Source organism: Acinonyx jubatus, chromosome B1, assembly GCF_027475565.1.
Source record: "Acinonyx jubatus isolate Ajub_Pintada_27869175 chromosome B1, VMU_Ajub_asm_v1.0, whole genome shotgun sequence".
In the NCBI taxonomy this organism is placed as follows: Eukaryota; Metazoa; Chordata; class Mammalia; order Carnivora; family Felidae; genus Acinonyx; species Acinonyx jubatus.
Genome location: NC_069382.1, coordinates 20,724,240 through 20,743,203, shown reverse-complemented (window position 1 = coordinate 20,743,203; position 18,964 = coordinate 20,724,240). Strand labels below are relative to the sequence as shown.

The 18,964-nt window shown below is 35.2% G+C and overlaps 1 protein-coding gene across 5 annotated transcripts in view; it reads left to right on the top strand.

Moving 5' to 3' along the window:
• Positions 1-18,964, top strand: part of MICU3 (mitochondrial calcium uptake family member 3) — a 110,418-nt gene that overhangs the window by 57,784 nt on the left and 33,670 nt on the right. For 3 of the 5 annotated variants that reach the window (XR_008295879.1, XM_027077239.2, XM_053216354.1), the window contains exons 3-8: positions 124-155; positions 5,703-5,781; positions 9,566-9,613; positions 12,431-12,513; positions 15,082-15,153; positions 18,292-18,330. Coding sequence is in view for 4 of the 5 variants with exons in the window: in XM_027077239.2 (XP_026933040.1) it covers positions 124-155; positions 5,703-5,781; positions 9,566-9,613; positions 12,431-12,513; positions 15,082-15,153; positions 18,292-18,330 (353 nt within the window). In the remaining variant the exon portion in view is untranslated. The remainder of the gene's footprint in view (positions 1-123; positions 156-5,702; positions 5,782-9,565; positions 9,614-12,430; positions 12,514-15,081; positions 15,154-18,291; positions 18,331-18,964) is intronic. The other 2 variants (XM_053216353.1, XM_027077240.2) reach the window with 1 other exon arrangement.

The window sequence follows — 18,964 nt, the reverse complement described above, 5'->3', positions numbered from 1 at the left end:
AAAAAAACATTGCCTGTTAGACATAAAGTCTGGTGTTATGAGTTATGGCTGTAGATTGGTTACTGAATTTGGATATACATTGCATGAAATATTTATTATCTAATTCTTTTATATTTATTACAGTTGCTAAGACGTGGAAGTCACTTACCAAACAGGTAGGTTAAAGCTCTTGGTGTCATATACATGCACACTATGTATATGCATACCCACTTTGGAAAATTGTTTGGCGTTATCTTCTAACACTAAAGATACACATACACTATACCTAGCAGTTCTACAACAACATACATATGGTACTAGTAATGTTAAGCTTGAATATACTCTATGTTCTAGTAATTTTACACTAATGTGTGTACATAGAGAAGCTTATGCTTTCAGGAGAGATTCACAGGAATACTATTAGATTATTCATAATTGACCAGAAAGACTACAATATATCAATAGTAGAAGTGATGAATAGGCTTTTACATATTCATACAGCAGTTGCTATACCAAGTGAAAACAAATGAATTATACCAGTGCTTAAACTCGATGAATCTTGGAAATGTAATGACAAAGTAAGAAATTGACAAATATATAAATTACAAAACTAGGGGGGAAAATCATAGTGTTTAAGAATGCAGTCATTGGTGGGAAAACCAAGGAATGATAAATTTAAGACATTATTTACCTCTGGGAAAGATGGAGGGGAATATCATAAGTAAGAGCTACAAAGAGGCTTATAAAGTACTGGTAGTTTTCTGTTTCTTAACAGTTTCTACTTTATTTTTTTAAATTTTTTTTTAATGTTTATTTACTCTTGAGACAGAGACAGAGCGTGAACAGGGGAGGGGCAGAGAGAGAGGGAGACACAGAATCTGAAACAGGCTCCAGGCTCTGAGCTGTCAGCACAGAGCCTGACGCAGGGCTCAAAGCCACGAACTGTGAGATCATGACCTGAGCCAAAAGTCGGACGCTTAACCGACTGAGCCACCCAGGTGCCCCAACAGTTTCTACTTTAAATTTTAATATATTCTTTTTGTACTTCTAAATGTATGATAAACTTCAATATTAAAAAAATCAGTATTAGTATAGCATTCTAGGGAACTTCTTTAAACAGTTAAAGAGAACCCTCCCAAAGCCTGTAGCAAATGCAATGTTTACATGTGAAACTTTAGACATTCTCTTTAAAATTATGTATGATATAGGGGTGCCTGAGTGGCTCAGTCGGTTAAGCATCCGACTTCAGCTCAGGTCATGATCTCATGGTCCATGAGTTCAAGCCCTGCGTCAGGCTGTGGGCCGAAAGCTTAGAGCCTGAAGCCTGCTTCAGATTCTTTCTCCTTCACTCTCTCTCTCTGCCTCTAATCCACTTGTGCTCTCCTTCTCTCTCAAAATTAAATTAACATTATAGTAATAATAATATAAATAAAATTAGATATGATATAAATATGTCTCCTATCACAACTGCTAACTCCCTGTTTTACTACAGATCGAAGCTAATGCTGTCTATTAATTTGCTAGGGCTGCGGTAGCAAATACCAAAGTTTGGGTGGCTTAAATGACAGAAATTTATTTTCTCATGTTTCTGAAAGCTGGAAGTTCAAGATCAAGGTGTTGGCAGCATGGGTTTCTTCTGAGGCCTCTCTCCTTGGCCTGTAGGTGGCCATCTTCTCCTCTGTTATCCTCACATGTTGTTGTTCTGTGCATGTCTGTGTCCTGATGTCTTTTTATAAGGACACCAGTCATATTGGATTAGGACCCACCATAATGACCTCACTTAACAATCTTAATTACCTTTTTAAAGGCCCTTTCTCAATACAGTCACATTCTGGTATACTGAGAATTATGACTTCAAATGTAAATTTGAGGTGGACATAATCCAGGCTATCACATGTAGTATGACAAGAAGAAAGAAAGAGGTTCTAAGGATTAGCACAGTAGGAAGCCATATGATTTAGATAAAAATGTAAAAATACATAGATTTTCAAATGTCTTCAAATGTAGTAAAAGTTTAGCAAGGTTGCTGCTGAGTATAAGATCAATTAACCAAAGTTAATAAAATGTTTCTGCACCAGCGATAGCAATTAGAAGCTGCACTGTCAAATAAGATACTTTTCACAATAGCAAGAAAAACTATTACTTTGTGTACCTAACAGAAGATGTGCAAGACATTGTTATATTTTTTAAAAGATATGAATAAGCCAAGAAATAGATCATGTTCATGGATGATTCATTTGGAAGAGTAAGGATCCAGAATTTTCAGAACAATTCTGAAAAGGAAGGAGGGGAAAACATCAGGATGAGAATAATTGGGCCTGTGTCATATTAAGATTAATAATAGAGTTATAATTAAAATAGTATTGTATTATTGCAAGAGTTTTTTAACTAGATGAAAATAATAGAATATAGAGTTCATAAACAGACCCATGCATATATGGAAAGATCTGTAAATCACTAGAGAATGAATTGACCTTTAGATACTGAAACAATAGTCTTTCCAACATGGAGGCAAACAAATTAATACTAAACTGATCACCATATACAAAAGCAAATTTCAGATGGATTAAGTTCTTATTTTTGACAAACAAAAATTCTGAAATATTAGAAGTAAAATAAGGGATACAAGAGGATTCTTTAGATAAGACACAAAGCAAAGCTCAAAGGATATTTGGGCAAATTTTATTAAATTAAATATGAAAAGCTTTGGCATACCAAAAGAGCATCAACAATGCTAAAAGATGTATGATAGATGGGAGAATATGCTTACAGTGTATTAACAGAAAACATTGAGTGTCTTGTACTCATCTAGAACTCCTGTAAATCAATAGAAGAAAGATAGCCAGCTCAATAAGAAAAAAATGAGTAAACATAGAATGGCCAATAATATATGTAAAGGAGCTCAGCCTCATACTAATCAGGGATATGCAAATTAAGCCAATAATATGTTGCTATTTCACACCCGTCAGATTATCAGCTGCCAGAAATCTCACAATACCAGTAATTAGCACCGACAAGAAGAAGAAAGAACCAAGGTAGAATGCAAATTTGTATATTCACTTTTGAGAGAAATTTGTCAATATCTAATAAAGTTGAAAATATATAATCAAAAGCTCTACTTCTAGAGATGTATACTAGAGAAATAGTTACACCAGCAGTCCTGTACATGTTTTCTGTTTTCTTCTTTCTGCAGCATCAGTTGTAACAGCCAAAACACACAAAACAATATAAATGTTAGTTGAGAAATGAATAAAAGAATGGTCACCGAGGCATATCAAGGACAAATTCAATGTGCAATACACAACTATGGTGAATAAATACATTAGAGCTATAGGTATCAACGTGAGCCAAGATCAAGAGTTGGACGCTTTACTGACTGAACCACACAGGCGCCCCTGCAATATAATTCTGATGCTACCCATCCAAAGTTAGTTTCAGACTCCATAGATTTAAGGACACAGTCCCCGACAAGACTGCTCTCATTTCAGATGCCACATGCAAGTTCAAGTGTCCCGAGGCCACCCACACTTCTGACCAACTGGCTACAAATCCAAGAGGTTCCTGTAATTCTCCTCAAGTTCAGTAATTTTCTAGACTGACACAAAACTGACAAACATTCCGTATATATTAACAGTTTATTCTAAGTGCCACAAGTCAGGACTAGCCATATGAAGAGACTCCTCGGACAGGTATAGGAGGATCCGAAACACATGCCTTCCGTGCCCTCTCCCCACCTCGCACATCGGCGTGTTCACCAACCTGAAATCTCCACTGAGCTTGGGCGTTGTTTTTATTGAGGGTTTCATTATCTAGGTATAATTGGTTCATTGGCCAAGTGATTGAGCTCCATCTCTAGTCCCTTTTCCTACCCCACCCCAGAAATCAGGAGAGCTCAAAGCTCCAACTCTCTGATCCCACTGTGATTCCTTCTGACAGTCAGCAGCCCACCCTGGGTGTGACTCAAGGATTCAGAGTCTCCTAGGAGCCAGGGGCAAAGGCCAAGCAAAACATTTATTACACAGCACCACTACCTATAAGAGACCAAGATAGGCACTGAATGGGGAGGGAGATTCACATTCCAAGTGGAAATACAGATTTTAATACATTTTAAAACTTCTTAAAGTCAACAGGAGACAAAGATCAATGTGTTAATTGGATAATCTAGACCAGAAGAACATGAATTATTACTAAAGTAAACTGCTTGGTCAGTAAGGATCTGGCCCATCATTTAGAAGTTGTGTGACCTCGGGTGAATTTCTTATTCTTTTTAAGTCTCAGTAAAATATGCAGAGTGAGGTTTGTTTTTTAAAATTAAATGAGAGATTGTATTAGCCCATTGTTAGGCACATGGAGGGCACTCAGAAAAAGGTAGCTATGATTTTTTTGATTGTAAACTCAAGTGGAGTTTAAACTAGAAGAGATGGAATTGAATACATGGAAATAGTTAAAATGGAGGAGTGAATATTTGTTTAATAGATACGGTATACATTAAAATGTGTATAATTCCGTTGAGATAACACTACAACGGAAATGAAAGCAGGGTTCACAGATGGACTTCAGGGAAAACCCCTAAAAATAACTCTCCCAGGGATTCTTTATTTGCCTGCTAACTCAGCTTTGTAATGAAAAAAAAAAAAGTTTATAATGTCACAGAATATTTTTAGATACAACCGCATCAGGAAGGATTTGTCTAAAGTGTTTCTCAAAGTGTAATGTGTAAAAAAAAAAAAAAATCACCTGGAGTTCTTACTAACAATACAGATTCTGTTTCAGTAGGTCTGGGAACTGAGACCTCCTTTTCTTACAAGCTCCCAGGTTATGCCTGGGGTATTGGGGAACCATCGTTGTGTAGCAAGAATCAGGTCTGGAATATAGAAGTGGTTTCTAGTGTTCTTCAGTGTGTTACTTAGCAAACTACCTTTTTTATTTCAAATTATTTCAATTTATCTTACCAAATCCCTTAATAATTTTTCTTCACAATTAACCAAAATATAATTTTCATTTAATTATTTTTAACTAAGTATTAACAATAAATTCAGAACTCCTTTGGTGTCTGAGCAATGATTCAAATGTTTAAATTTTCAAACTAGTTCCCCAACCTGCTGTGATAGTTTGATTTTAAAAAGGCAGACTAAGCAATTGCAGTCTGTGTTTTTTACTGAATATTTAAGTTAAAATTAGAAAAAAAAATTGAAAGTGGCCACCATAACTCAGTACCCTTGAACTCCTGCTTCATCTGATGTCACCATTCTTTGAGTCACTACTAAAATATTACTCATTCTTTCCCAGTATGACCGTCTGTCCATTTACTTCTTCCAGCTCCTTAAATCCAAGACGGCTACAGAGAAGAGACAGTATGTGAAGCCAGGTCACCATCTCTGACCTTGATAAGGAAATCCACCTTAATTATGGCTTTCATGAAACTCAGTGTTTTATCTTAAATTGATTTTTTTATATATATTCTTCCAGTTGCTAAACTTATCTTAAATTTTTGATAGCTCTAATTGAATTTAACTTAGCTTCTTTATTATTTATTTTATGGTTAGACTGTGGGCAAATACTAAGTTTTGTGGTTGAATGAACCACAGGTATAGAATAGAATAAATACAGCCATGTCTCAGGTCCTTTAAGTGAAGAATTTTTATGCATAGGCATTTAAATACTTTTTATTTATTTTATAAGTAAGTGGTTTACCATTAATATTATGGTACCTTATGTCATAGGAATTAAATCAAATGCTCTCAGAAACACCACCAGTTTGGAAAGGATCCTCAAAGCTTTTTCGCAATCTTAAAGAAAGAGGTAAATTAACTTTAATACTTATGCATTTTTAAATGGACACTATATTATTTATACTATTTATATATATTTTTTCCTCATACTTAAAGTAATTTTATTCATGTGTGTATATGTGTGTGTGTGTGTGTGTGTGTGTGTGCGTGCATAGAGAAAAAACTGAAAAGAAAAATAGTAAAATATTAATACTGATTGTTTCTGGGTAGTGGGATTAAAGGTGGTTCTTATTTTTATATATATTATTCATGTCTTTCAAATTTTTTACAACAAAATGAACCTTCATAGTACAAAAAATTATTTTTTAACTATATTGAGAAGTGTAGGTTAGCGGCGCCTGGGTGGCTCAGTCAGTTAAGCATCCAACTTCGGCTCAGGTCATGATCTCCCAGTCCGTGAGTTCGAGCCCCGCGTCAGGCTCTGTGCTGACAGCTCAGAGCCTGGAGCCTGCTTCAGATTCTGTGTCTCCCTCTCTCTCTGACCCTCCCCCGTTCATGCTGTCTCTCCCTGTCTCAAAAATAAATAAACGTTAAAAAAAATTTTAAAAAAAGAGAAATGTAGGTTATATTTACTTACAAAAGCATTTCTTAAAAATACTGATCTCCAACTATTTTTCTTCCTTCCATTTTACTTCCAGGCAACTATAGATATTTAAAAATTTAATCAGTATGAAAAACTTATTGGATGTCTTTTGGCCACCCAGTTGGAACATGTTTCTTTTAAAAACAACACTCACTGCAAAATCCACCTGTTTCATCATACTATCTTAGCTATATCTATTTGTCTAAGTCATGGATTCATACACTTCCTTGCAATCAAATTATACTGATTTTATTGCTGTTTTCTTTGACACTGTACTTTTTGTTCATATTTGTAGAAAACACTAATTAACAAAATCTCTTTAATCTTACAAAGTAATTTTTCTTAAAAATACACTTTTTAACATGCACAAGTATAAGAGTATATAAAATAAAAATGTTAAAGAAATTATATGAACAATTATTGGTTTGAAAATAATTATAGTATACTCTAGCATGAAGACCAGTATTTTAAAGGAATAGTTATAGTCTATATATTTTATCTGAGTAGAATTAGAAATTCAAATTGCTTTCACCTAGTTGACATGGAATCTGAAAGGAGTAGACACTTTACCTTTTATTGTAGGATTTTTCATAACTAGGGTTTTAAAGTTAGGGCCATGGTATCTTTAAAGCTCTTAGAAATTTTTTCCTAGAAGTTGTCTTAAAGGTCATTCAAATCTTAGGGTGGGATGATAGAATCAGGAAAATTCAAAGCTCAGAGAAGTTAGCAAATTTAAAAATATTTACTTAATACTTCTAGTGGGAAAATACAAATTGGATCAAGTATAATCTAAGAAAAATAAATGCATGGAAGAAGGAAATTCTTTGTAGTTAAGGAGAGCGTTAAATCTGGAAGCCCTAGGTTTAGGCCTGTCCTAATCTTCTTTATGTTGTATGCATATTAGCATGTTTTTCGGGGGACATGAGCTATTCAGTGCTCTCCCACAGAATTATCTGTATAGTGATGGAAATGTTGTATTTCTGTCTTGTCTCCCATAGTATACTGCCCTTAGCCCCATGTGGCTTTTAAGGATCTGAAAATGTGGCTACTGTAACTGAGGAAGTAAATGTTTTATTGTGTTTAATTTTAATTGTTTTAAGTTTAGGTAGCCACATCTGGCCAGTGGCTACCCTGTAGGACAGTGCAGAGCTGTGTCACAGTGATTGGATTATTGAAGCAATCCTTATACCCGAAAAGTTTTAGAACCTTTAGGTTAGGCGAAGTAGAATGTTACAGGCAGCCTTGCTTTTTTTATAAATAGGTTTAAGTGGCAAAGGAATTTTAAAGCTAAATCTTTAGAGCTATTAAAGATTAGTTTACAAGTGAATTATATCTGCTTAAAATATTTCCCAGCAAGAAAATGCAGTTTTACAAAAAGTTAATTGAAATGCAACATTTATGAAAGCATTATCCAGACTTAGTCATAACAGCCAACTGTAGTGCATCATAATAGAGGAACTAAATAGTATAATGTTTTTAAGGAACTTCCCTTAGAAGTTTTTTTGTTGAATTTTCAAAAGAAACCTAGTTGGCATCTTTCTTACCCTCTTTTTTAAAGATCACAGCATTACTATATGCTTAGCATATGTATTTATTTTATTTTACTTTTTGATCTTGGGTGGCCTTAAAATAAATTGAAGGGCCAGTTTAATAGTTTTCCATTTTTGTAATTGGAAAGCATTAGCATTAAGAAGTTGCAGTTCATGTTTAGTAGTATTTTCTCTTTTCCTTGATCATTTTTATTAAATTATATCATGAGCTTCACTTTGTTCTCCATGCCTGTGGATTACACCACCTCAGAAACCATTTGGTCCTACAGACGGGTACCTACCATGATAATTGTGATCAGTGCTCTCACTGTTAAGAAGTAATCATTCCCTGAGGGAAACCTTGAGTTAATTATCAAATAAAAGATGTGTAGTAGTTATTAGACTTCTTTATCCCAACCAGCATCTCTGTATTCCACCAGGTCAGTCAGAACGACAGTCAGTGAGATGGGATTGTGAAGACATAGAGCTTCCTTTCCCATCCCATTTTCCTTTCTGTTTCTCTTCCTTTCTTCCTTTCTCCCTTTCTCTCTTTTTCTCTTTCTTCTTTTTTCTTTTCTTTCTCTCTCTCTCTCTCTTTGTTTCTTTTTTTTTTTTATGAGGGATCCCTATAGAATCTAGGTATTGTATCTTTATATACGTTGGCCATTCCAGAATCTTTCTCCCATAACATTCATGGCAGTCAACCAGAACTATCTGTCTATAGGTCACAATATTGTAGTATAAACAAAAGAAGGGAATGCTTTCACAGGGCTTCTAGCTAGTTCCCTTCAAGTCTTCTGACAAACTGCCTGACAGTGACTCCTGTCCTCTTTGTTCTGTAACAAAGAGGGGAGCCTCAAAGAGCATCAGGGAAAATGGAGTTTCAGGGTTCACGATCTGATTATTTAAGGATTTTTGTATACCCTTTTACCAAACTTTAGGACTATCTGATATCTGGAGAAGTGTTAATTGACTTATTCCTGACTGTGATTTTCTCAGGATCCTCTTGGAAATTCAGTGAAGCATGAATTCTAGTTTGGGGCGCTATGCCCAAAAGTAAGAATTTGAGTAACAGAATATATATCTTTATTTACTCTGAACACCTTTTGAACTTTGTAATTCTGGGATTATAGAGAACTCAGGATGCAGTATTCAGAAAGTGTAAGCCATTTAATTAAAACAAAAATTTCTTAAGAGTACGTTTAATAGAAGCATTAAGTTTGTCAAGAATAATAAATGATAACTTGAAAGCAGACAAGTTTCATTTTTTAAGCAATACAGAAATTAGATTTGTAAGCAAGATTATCTAAATGTTTTTTCTGAAAGTTTAAGCACTTTACAGTTTAGCTTTTTTATTTTATGCTAGATTCATCCATTGAAAACTAGCAGCAAGTTTACAGCTAGCTATAAGTAAACATTGTAATTTTGCTTTCCTTGTCAAAATATCTAGGAGCATTAATGGGAATTTTACATGGGTTCTACAGAGGCATTGTGAAACAAATTAAAATTTGGGTTTTTTTTGCCGTGATTTTAGAATAGTTTAGTCTTGCTTAAAACAATACTTAGCATGTTCTTTAAAGCGGTAAGTTCCTTATCAATGTTGCATATTATAATAATATTTTACTTGCTGAATATAAAGTAATATTTTATATATAGCATTACTAATACTATTTTTCTTCTAGGTGTGATTTCTTACACAGAATATCTTTTTCTCTTGTGTATTTTAACAAGTAAGTGTACTCATAAGTCTATTTTTGGATCCATTTTTCTTTTTTAATCAGAATCTTGGAAAACAAATCTTAGATTCTCCTACTACTGAAAATCAGTTTAGGTTTATCCATGCTTATTTTGCAAAAATCAGCAAATGCTAAGCATAGCGCTATCAAGAGGCAAAAACGTAACTATTTTTATGGGTTCTGGAATAGTAATAAAGTGCTCATAAGTTATAAATTTTACATCATATATCAATCCTTGTGGTTTAATCTACATGAAAGCCTAAAGATCAGGTCAGATGGCAATTTGTAAATTTCCTGCCACCCTCACAGAAATCACATATTTTTTAAGACTAGCATGAAAGAATGAGTCTTTTAACTAGTGAGTGTGTCAGAATACCCATCATTATCCTAGAACAGCTTTGTTACTCTCTTGCTCTCGTATGCAGCAGTTTTTATGAAATCTACAGAGGGTTGACTCGTGTTTTTAGTTAAATTTCATTGCATTTAATGCAGGATCTTACCTGCTCTAGTTCACTGTGCTCCAGCCACCTGGCTTTTGTGTTCCTTGAATTCTCACCTCAGGAATTTGTACTCTCTGCTCTTTCTGCCATCAGTGCTTCTCTCCTCAAGATCCTCATGATAACAAACATTATCCAGGTTTCTTTTGAAATGTGAAATGTGAACCTTTCCTGACCATCCTCCCTCTCCTACTGCTCCCTTTTCCTCCCTTTACCGTGCTTTATTTTCTTCATAGCACTTAAAACTATTTGAAAGGATTCGTGTATTGGTTTATGTGTTCTTGTCTTTCTCCCCATACTTGAATGCAAGGTCCATGATGGCAAAGGTTTTCTCTTTTTTGTCCATTTCTGTATCAAGAACAGTGTCTAGCACATGGTCACCTCTCAAAAAACTAGCTGGTGAATGAGTGGAAGAGAGTAAATGAAAGAATATCGCTAGAGGGATTTCTGTTTGTGGGGATATATGGAGATGTATGGGAACAAGAGTATCAGTAAAACTCTGTCGTTAGAAACAAGTCATAAAATTCCTTGTACCTCTATGATCAGAAAATTCAGAGCCACTTTGTTACTCTAAATTTACTAATGAATGGTGTTATGTTGGAGTTCTATCGTAGGAAGTTTGGGGGGGAGTACGTGTGTTTCAAAAATTATCCTTTATTCTTTTTTGCATTTTTTTCTTCCAAACTCAAAATTAAAATGTTGGTGCTGAAGCACGAGAAGTGTTGTATGGTGGTTAGTGGTAATACAACTGTCTGAGGTTGTTTCAGACTGGAAAGCCATTACAATTCAAGCCCAGTCAATGATGAATACTCCGTGAAAATCAAAGGAGTGCCAACCAGTATCTCAGAGACTTGTTAAAAAGCTGTATTGTCAGCTAGAACAACTTTGGTTGCAAAACTATTCATTTGAAATACCTAACACGGCGGAATGATAGGCAAGAATATAACAGAACTGGCTAGGGAAGCCACTTACTGAGATGGGACAGGGTGTGGTTAAATGTGTAAGGAAAACACCTGGTGCATGTGCTTACATGGAGGGGTTAGGATCCTGGGACACAGTGAATCTTCCTTTGGAGTTCAGGACCCATTTTAGAAACTTGCAGGAATTTCACTGAAAAATTATGGATGTTTTTTAGATCAGAACGAAGACCAAACGTGAAAACAGAGCTGACACAAAGTGGGCTACGGAATCTGTGTTACCTGTCTGTAGTTTTCTCCTCTTTGCTTGTTATTGCTTTAACTTTATTTTCCCTTCCAAGCAGTATGTGTAAGGACTTCCTGTCTGTGTGTTTTCAGGATCATCTGAAAGCTTAAGACTTGGTTATTAGGGATGATGAAATTTTTTCTTTCTTTCTCAACTGAATGCTAATGAAAGTAAGTTTACATTCCTAAGCTATAAGCAAGAAATGAGCCTGCATATAAGACTGGCTTCTATTTCCATTAGAGACAGCTATTACCAGTTAAGAAAGTAGGGTAACGTGCTTCTCTTTTGCTAGCTTCAAGGTTTTACAACAGGTAAATACCAAATGTATCTGTGGGGGGCCTCTCTTCCAAACTTTTTGCACATCATCTCAAAAGAAAGGGTCAGATGTTTCTAAAAGGCATGTGTACTGAGCTTCTCTTTGAAGGACACGTTCAAGTTTTCTTCTTTATGCTTTAGAAGGGAAAAGATATTGAACCTTCTTATAAGATTCATAACATTAAAGCAGCTCTTAGTGTGTAAAAGTATGTCTTTCTCAGAAAAGCAATTGTTCCTTGTATTTGGGGGGAATTGAGAATTATTCAAGCCTCTTTTATTTGATATTTCTGTTTTTGAGGCTTCTAGAGGTTTAAACTGAGATATGTAATATCTTGTGCTTGACATTTATTTTCATAGGTCGTTTGCACAATAATTTCCCTAAGAATTGCAACTGGTCCATTGTGTCATGTTTTAACTTTTTTCTTTCACTCTAAGTAGTTGAACATATGCGATGATTTGATATTTCCCTTTAAAAAAAACTGACAGACTTTGGATAACAAAAAGAAGTATTTATTTTTGCAAGTAAGGTAGTTAAATTTTACTGTCTGTGCTATGCAACAGTTACCACACAAATACTTCTAGAGTGTATTATCAATTTTGTTACTAAGTGTGCTAATACAGGAAGCAGAAATATGTATACATACATAGCTTTTCTTATATTTAACTAATAGTAACATGCTGCTTTTAAATCCTTGGTTAAAGAAAGTATTTTTGTACAGTATATACAGAACTGCTTACAACTGTACTTTATAAACATTTTTCCATTTCACAAGTACTTTTCTATTTTTTCTGGCAGAGCCACATGCAGGATTTAGAATAGCTTTCAACATGTTTGACACCGATGGTAATGAGATGGTGGACAAAAAGGAATTTTTGGTGGTATGTATATTATATGCTGCATTTTATCAGTAGTTAAGTATTGAATATTTATATTCTTATGTTTTTGCATTATTTGAAATAATGTGGAAGGAAGAGTGAAAAAATTATGCTTTCACCTTAATTTAATAAAGAAGTATATTCTTATGTACTTTAAATAATTTTCATATTAAAAAATATATAAATTATATTTATTATATAAAGGTGATTATAGTTGTTACACGCTTTCTGAGCATTTGAAATGAGCCTGATGTTTCCCAGTGGGTGGGTAACGAGCAGTCTGGGGGTGTTGTCTGTGCTCAGTTATTCTCAGACCCCATCTTCTCAGTGCCCCCAACCACAGCTTTTGCCACAGGAACTTCCCTTCCTTCTCATGATCGGATCTGTGGTTTTTCTTTCTGCTTTTCTCTTCCATTTATCACTGCCTTATGTTCCGGTCTGGTCCCCATTTTCCTATTCCCTTCTCCTGTCTTTGAATGAGGTCTGATGTAAAGTGGGGAGAGTAAGATTGTTCTTAGGTATTCACCTTCAGTCCCGACCGACACAGGACTGGTGCTGGTGTGGCAACATCACAGCTGCTCACTCATCTTACCACCTCCCACTTCTAGAATCTTCTATTTCTTTTCACCCAGGGATTCTGCATCTACTTCTATGTCAAAAATGTCTGTTTTTCTCCCCTCAAAGTAGAGATCCTTCCAGTAACAAGATATACACCCTTAGCCCCTAGTAAAAAGAAAAGAGAAAGATGGCATATAAATAGCCATTTTGTTTTATATTTTCCTTTGTAACCAGCCATTAAAAATCCCTCAAAAAACCTCTTAAACAGCTTAGTATTTTCCTCAGAGGCTGGAACATGGAAGAGAAACTATGAAATCATTCTTTTCTGTGGTAGGAAAGAGAAGAGATAAAAATCCTTGTCGAAAGCTAACTAGTAGCCATTCAAAAAGAAGCAAGCCACTACTTGCTGGGATCTGTCCCATGGCTTCCTCTAACACCCATGCAGCCCTCGCTCGGACAGTCCCTGAACCAGGCCATTGGACCGGGAACCACAACAGACCCCTCATTCCAGTGTTTTCCAGGATGATGGGGGGGAGGGGGGTAAGAGTTTTCAGGTTCAGTGCAAAGATAGAGATATGTTCCTACCATCCTAAAGTCAACAGATTTAGTTTAATATGGTTTTGTTATGATAGCATGAAACTCCATTTTAGGACTTTCAGAATGGGCCTAGTACTCTAAATAATTTTTAATAAACTTTCTGTAGAAACTTCCAAGTTCTACCCCATTGATTAAAAGATTAACTTTTGGAACTCAGTCCATTGAAAGTTGCCTGTATTAGAGATGTCCCTTGGAAAGCTGTCTGTGGAGACGGGAGGTGAAAACGTTCATGCAGGACCACGGCTTCTGCTCTTTACTCTTGTGAAAGCGACGGTGTGCTCCTTGCCTTTGTGGTGGCTGTACTGCTGCCTCAGGTGTGATGGGTTTTGTTTGTTGTTTTAGTTTGTTTGTCGACAGCAAAGAATTCCTGAAAGAAGGAGGTAGAGTTGAGCTAACTTAGTTGTTAGAGTCTAAAATCTAGGATTATCCTGCCTATTTATGAAATGACTATTAATAACCTTTGCTGAAAACTCTTTTCACAAAGAAAAAGTGTGGAGATAAATGTACTTGTTCACAAAATCATTTATATTATGTACTGTATTTGTGTTATTACCTATGTTGGGAGGTAATACATTTCATCTGACTTTCAACTATTGCCTTACGAAATGAAGAGTTGAGATTGCTGTTCAGGTTACACAGACAAGAATACTGACCTCACCAGAAAGCTGTGATAGAGGTAGGATTAGGCTTCCCTTTGTGAAATAGAATTTTAAAGAGGAAATAACAGCATTAATAATAATAAATGACATCTCTTGAGAAGTTACTCTGTGACAGGCAATGTGCTGAGTAACTATGTGTAATATTTACTCTGCACAACATTCTTACAAGACCTGGCGATTACACCTCAATAAAGCTGGAGAAAAAAAAATATTCCTGTAAGGGAAGGAGTTACCTCCTTGTTCTGGATGTGCAAAACATTCCGTGAATGATTAGACTAACTTACTCAAGGGGTTATAGGCAGAGCCCTTGCTCCCACCAGCATTCGGTTACCTGAAAAGGACTTCCGAGGCCATCTCATTCCACGTGAGCAAACTGGGGCCTTGTGAGGGATGAGTGACCTGTTCACCATCATGAAGTTAGTGACAGAAGATGGGCTGCAACCCACAATCCTGAATTCTGTTCCAGTTTTCTTTATACCCCAGTAGGCTTTTTTATTTGTGGGTCACAGACTCCCTGTCTCTATGTCTTAGAGATAAAGTAAAGCTATAATCTTGTACATTTAACTTAACCATAGGTTGCCAGTAGCCAAGGGTGTGTTTTCTTTTTCTCAGGAAAAAAAAAATTGGTACCAGAAAATATATCTGTAGCAGTATGAATGTTCTCGGTAGATGTTTTTAGAATATACCTAGCACAGGGTGGTAAGTGGGGCTCTGGAAACTCACTGGATATTTGATTCTTGATCACTTTCTTTGTCAGCTTCAAGAGATATTCAGGAAAAAAAATGAAAAGAGAGAAACTAAAGGAGATGAAGAAAAGCGTGCAATGCTGGTAAGAATAATTTATGGTAGTTTCAGGTGGGCCTTCTAGCTGAGAGTCGTTTTATTCGTGCTGAGAAACAAGAACCACAGTGGGTAACTTTACAGGTATCCCTTGCAGGAAAGCTTCCTAAAGTTCTTACGTAGGAAAACTGCTTCAGATTTCTATGCATCTGTATCAATATTATCTTAAATATTGATATTAAACATCTTTGTCCATAATCACATGCATTTTTTCATTTTCATCCATATTGTTGTTTTCCATGAGATTTGAAGGGTATATCATATAATAGACGAATACAGATCATTATGCATGAAAAAATTTAAAGGTGAATTGCAAAGATTTAATTCTACATGTGAGTGGCTTTAGTGGCACTGTAACAATATGGATGTTGAAGCAAAACCAAGGAAATAATATATTTTTTTGAGTTCTTAGAAATAAGAGATTCTTCTGGGGTGAGTAATGTTTTCAACTTACTCTGAAGGTAGAGTTAAGCAGCCTTTACCTCCATTTCCCTACCAGTTTTCTTTCTGTTTGTCCCAAGTATTTCCGCCCGACAGTATCCCAGGCTCACATAATACAAATAACAAACAGGTGCTGAGATCTTACTCACAGGGACTGTGCTGGATGCTTGTCGGCCCACCAGTTAAATTAGTTACCTTATTATCTGTAATTGTGGCAAGCTATGATTTGAGTCTATGGTTGCGCAGCTCCAAATCTGTACTTTAACCATTATAGCCTATTTCTTCGTCTGGTCCTTAGATAGCAGAAACACAGTTTTGTTGAGATGTAAGTGATGATTGTTTCATTTTAAATTAATGGCCCTGTGCAGCAGCTTAGTTGTTCTACCTAGAGAGCTGCAACATTTTTTATTATTCTCATTGTTATAAGGATATATTTCACGTTTTTTTAAAAAAGCATGTATTATCCGTAGCAGATGGTGCCATATTTAATCCCAATAGATTGTGTATTTATATTTACATTAATAAAAGCAGATTATCAGGATTATGGAATACTTATTATTTCATAAGCTATTTGACTGTGATATAATTATCAGTTTTTGTTGAGTCACCCTCAGTATTCTAATTGACAAAGCTTATGGAAGACACTCTTTCTTACAAAATCAAAGAGCTGGTTATAATGTTAGTCAGGTATTAAAAGGGGCATTACGAGTTCTCTAATTCAGGTCTCGTGATTTTCAAATTATAATTCATAAATCCCACATGAATTAGCTCTATAATGCCATTTTTTTAGAGTATTAGCAATAACATGAGAGAACTAAATACCTTCGTAAATTTTATTTTCTGTAGATAATATATGGAAAGTGTAAGAAGTTATTTTAATTTTGATAGATTAACTATATTTAACTGCATAAGCAAATTGTTAATAAAATATCATTTAGGAGGCTGAATTATGTTGATTAATCTTTTGCTATACCTCGGGAACAGAATAGATCATATTTCAATGGACAGAAATTTAACTGGCTTTTTTTTTCAGTATAGTTGAAACACAATGTTTACATTAGTTTCAAAAATTTAACAGTTTTGTTTATTTATTTACCTATACTGCTTTCAGAAAGGGCTTGTGAATCTTGCAAGGAAAACACAGTGCTGTTCTAATCATTAACATTTACTAAAATACGTAAGTCAAGTAACAAAGGGAGAGAGAAAAGGGAGCAATGACAGCAGACAAACCACACTGGGAAAAGCTACATTGTCAGCACAAAGCTTGGCTCTGAGCTTTATTGCAGCCCAGGAATAGTAAATTTAATGCTGGTTTAATGAAAACAGTTCATAATAGCGATATAGTAAAACCTTATTAACTTTGATTAATTAGGGAAAGTCTATCCGAATTTGAAACTTAAGTTATATCAACATACCCTAAATTGTATAATTTTATATGCATATAGGTCACTGAAGCTTCCTCTAGGAAATACATGGAGGAGACTTGTTTTAAAGAACAGATAAAAGTGACTTATAAGTAATATACTGTATAGCTTGTTTATATATAAGGAAACACTAAAGCCATTGATCTCCACAGGTACTTCATAGGTATTTACCTTACAGAGTTTAATTAGTGCTCCTGAAATTTATTTGTATAATTTAGCCATCAGAACTATTTCTTAAAGCAATTCAGAAATAATCTTTAGACAGCCTCTGAACTAAATAAACAGCACTCTAAGACAATACAGCTCTCTATGGTAATCTATTGTTAATAGATGCCACATTTTAAATAATGCAAATCTGAACTGGTAAGATTTTTGAATCTTTAAGCAATTGAAATTTAGCTTATAGTGAAAATAACATTGATTACATTAGAGAGACAGTAGAGCACAGGCTCAGGAGCCAGATTTTCAGAGTTTGAGTATCAGCTCTGCCATCCATTATCTGCCAGACCTTGAACAGGTCCTTAGCCTCTGTGTGCCTCAGTTTCTTCATTTGTGCCATGGGGATAATAGGAGTAATGGCCACATGTGATTGTTACGGGGATCAAATGAGCTAAAACATGTCGCCACTTAACAGTATATGAAATATACTAAATCCTCATGAAATAAAACTGTGCTTCGGAAGTCAAGAGGGAAACAACATATCTTGAGACACTCTGTGCTATGTCCATTATAAGTGTTGCTCCCATTTAGTCCTCATTACATTTCTGCAGGTAAGTTTCATACTGTTTTCCAGAGGAGGAAGCCATCTTAGAGAGCTTCATTGACTTGCCTCAGGTCATGGCACTAAAAAGAGCAGAACAAGATTCCACTGCTCATGGTGTCTCATACCATATCCACTACCATGCTGCCACATCTAGAGTTTTCCCCTAATCCATATGGAATTGCTGAAGCGTCTCAGTAAAACCGTGTACTTCAGAGGAGTGTTTTACTCAAAGCCATAGTTCTGTCAGAAAGTTAAAATGAAGATGGTTGAAATGAGCACAGATTCACTTAATATTTAATTGTATGAAATTTGAAAAACTTTGCTACTCATCTTTAACATTTATCCCACTTGTATTGTGTGTGTGCTCTATATAGAATGTAGCATAATGATTTGCCCTTCCTAATTGATTATTTTGTCGTCTTTTTCTTTTTTTCTTTTGCTATACTTGGGTTCATTCTGAAATGTGACACTTCATTTGGCCCTTTGTGCTCTATGTCAGCGTCTTCAACTTTATGGATACCATTCTCCTACTAATAGTGTATGTACAATACTTTAAATGTTCTTTATGTAAATATCCCTCACCTGTTGTACTTGATGATGTTATTTCTTTGTATCCCGCTATATCTACTATTGAAAATGTTGAGGAATTTATTGAATATAATAAGGTGCGGCCAAGCCAATTTTTTTTATTTCCTTCCTAGATTTATAAGAAGACTAAAATTTACAAAGCAGGTGTATATCTTTAACTTTAGATTAAAATAAGGGAAAGGTGAGTGAACAACTACCAAAAGCTCTGATAGAATAATCAAAATTTTATATTTTTCAGCAGTATTTGAAGAGTTAAATACAAATTATGGAGCAGATTCTCAGGCTATGCTCCTGCAGAACACAGGTATTTTAAGTACTAGATCTCTCCGTCTGATAACAGTCTTTCTCAGTTCTGATAAAGAGGAATACTAATAGATAGACTTTTCTTGGTCATCACTATTTCTGTAAAATTTTTCTAAAATCTTGAATGCCTGCCTACGGCCTGTGGTCTGTACAAAAGTCTGGTATGATACTTGACATGTTTACTATATCATGTTATTTCTCGAAGAGGATTACCACTTTCAGACTCTTCTTTTCTTGAAAAAGTTGACAGTTCTGCAAAGGCTCTTCCATATATGCTTATG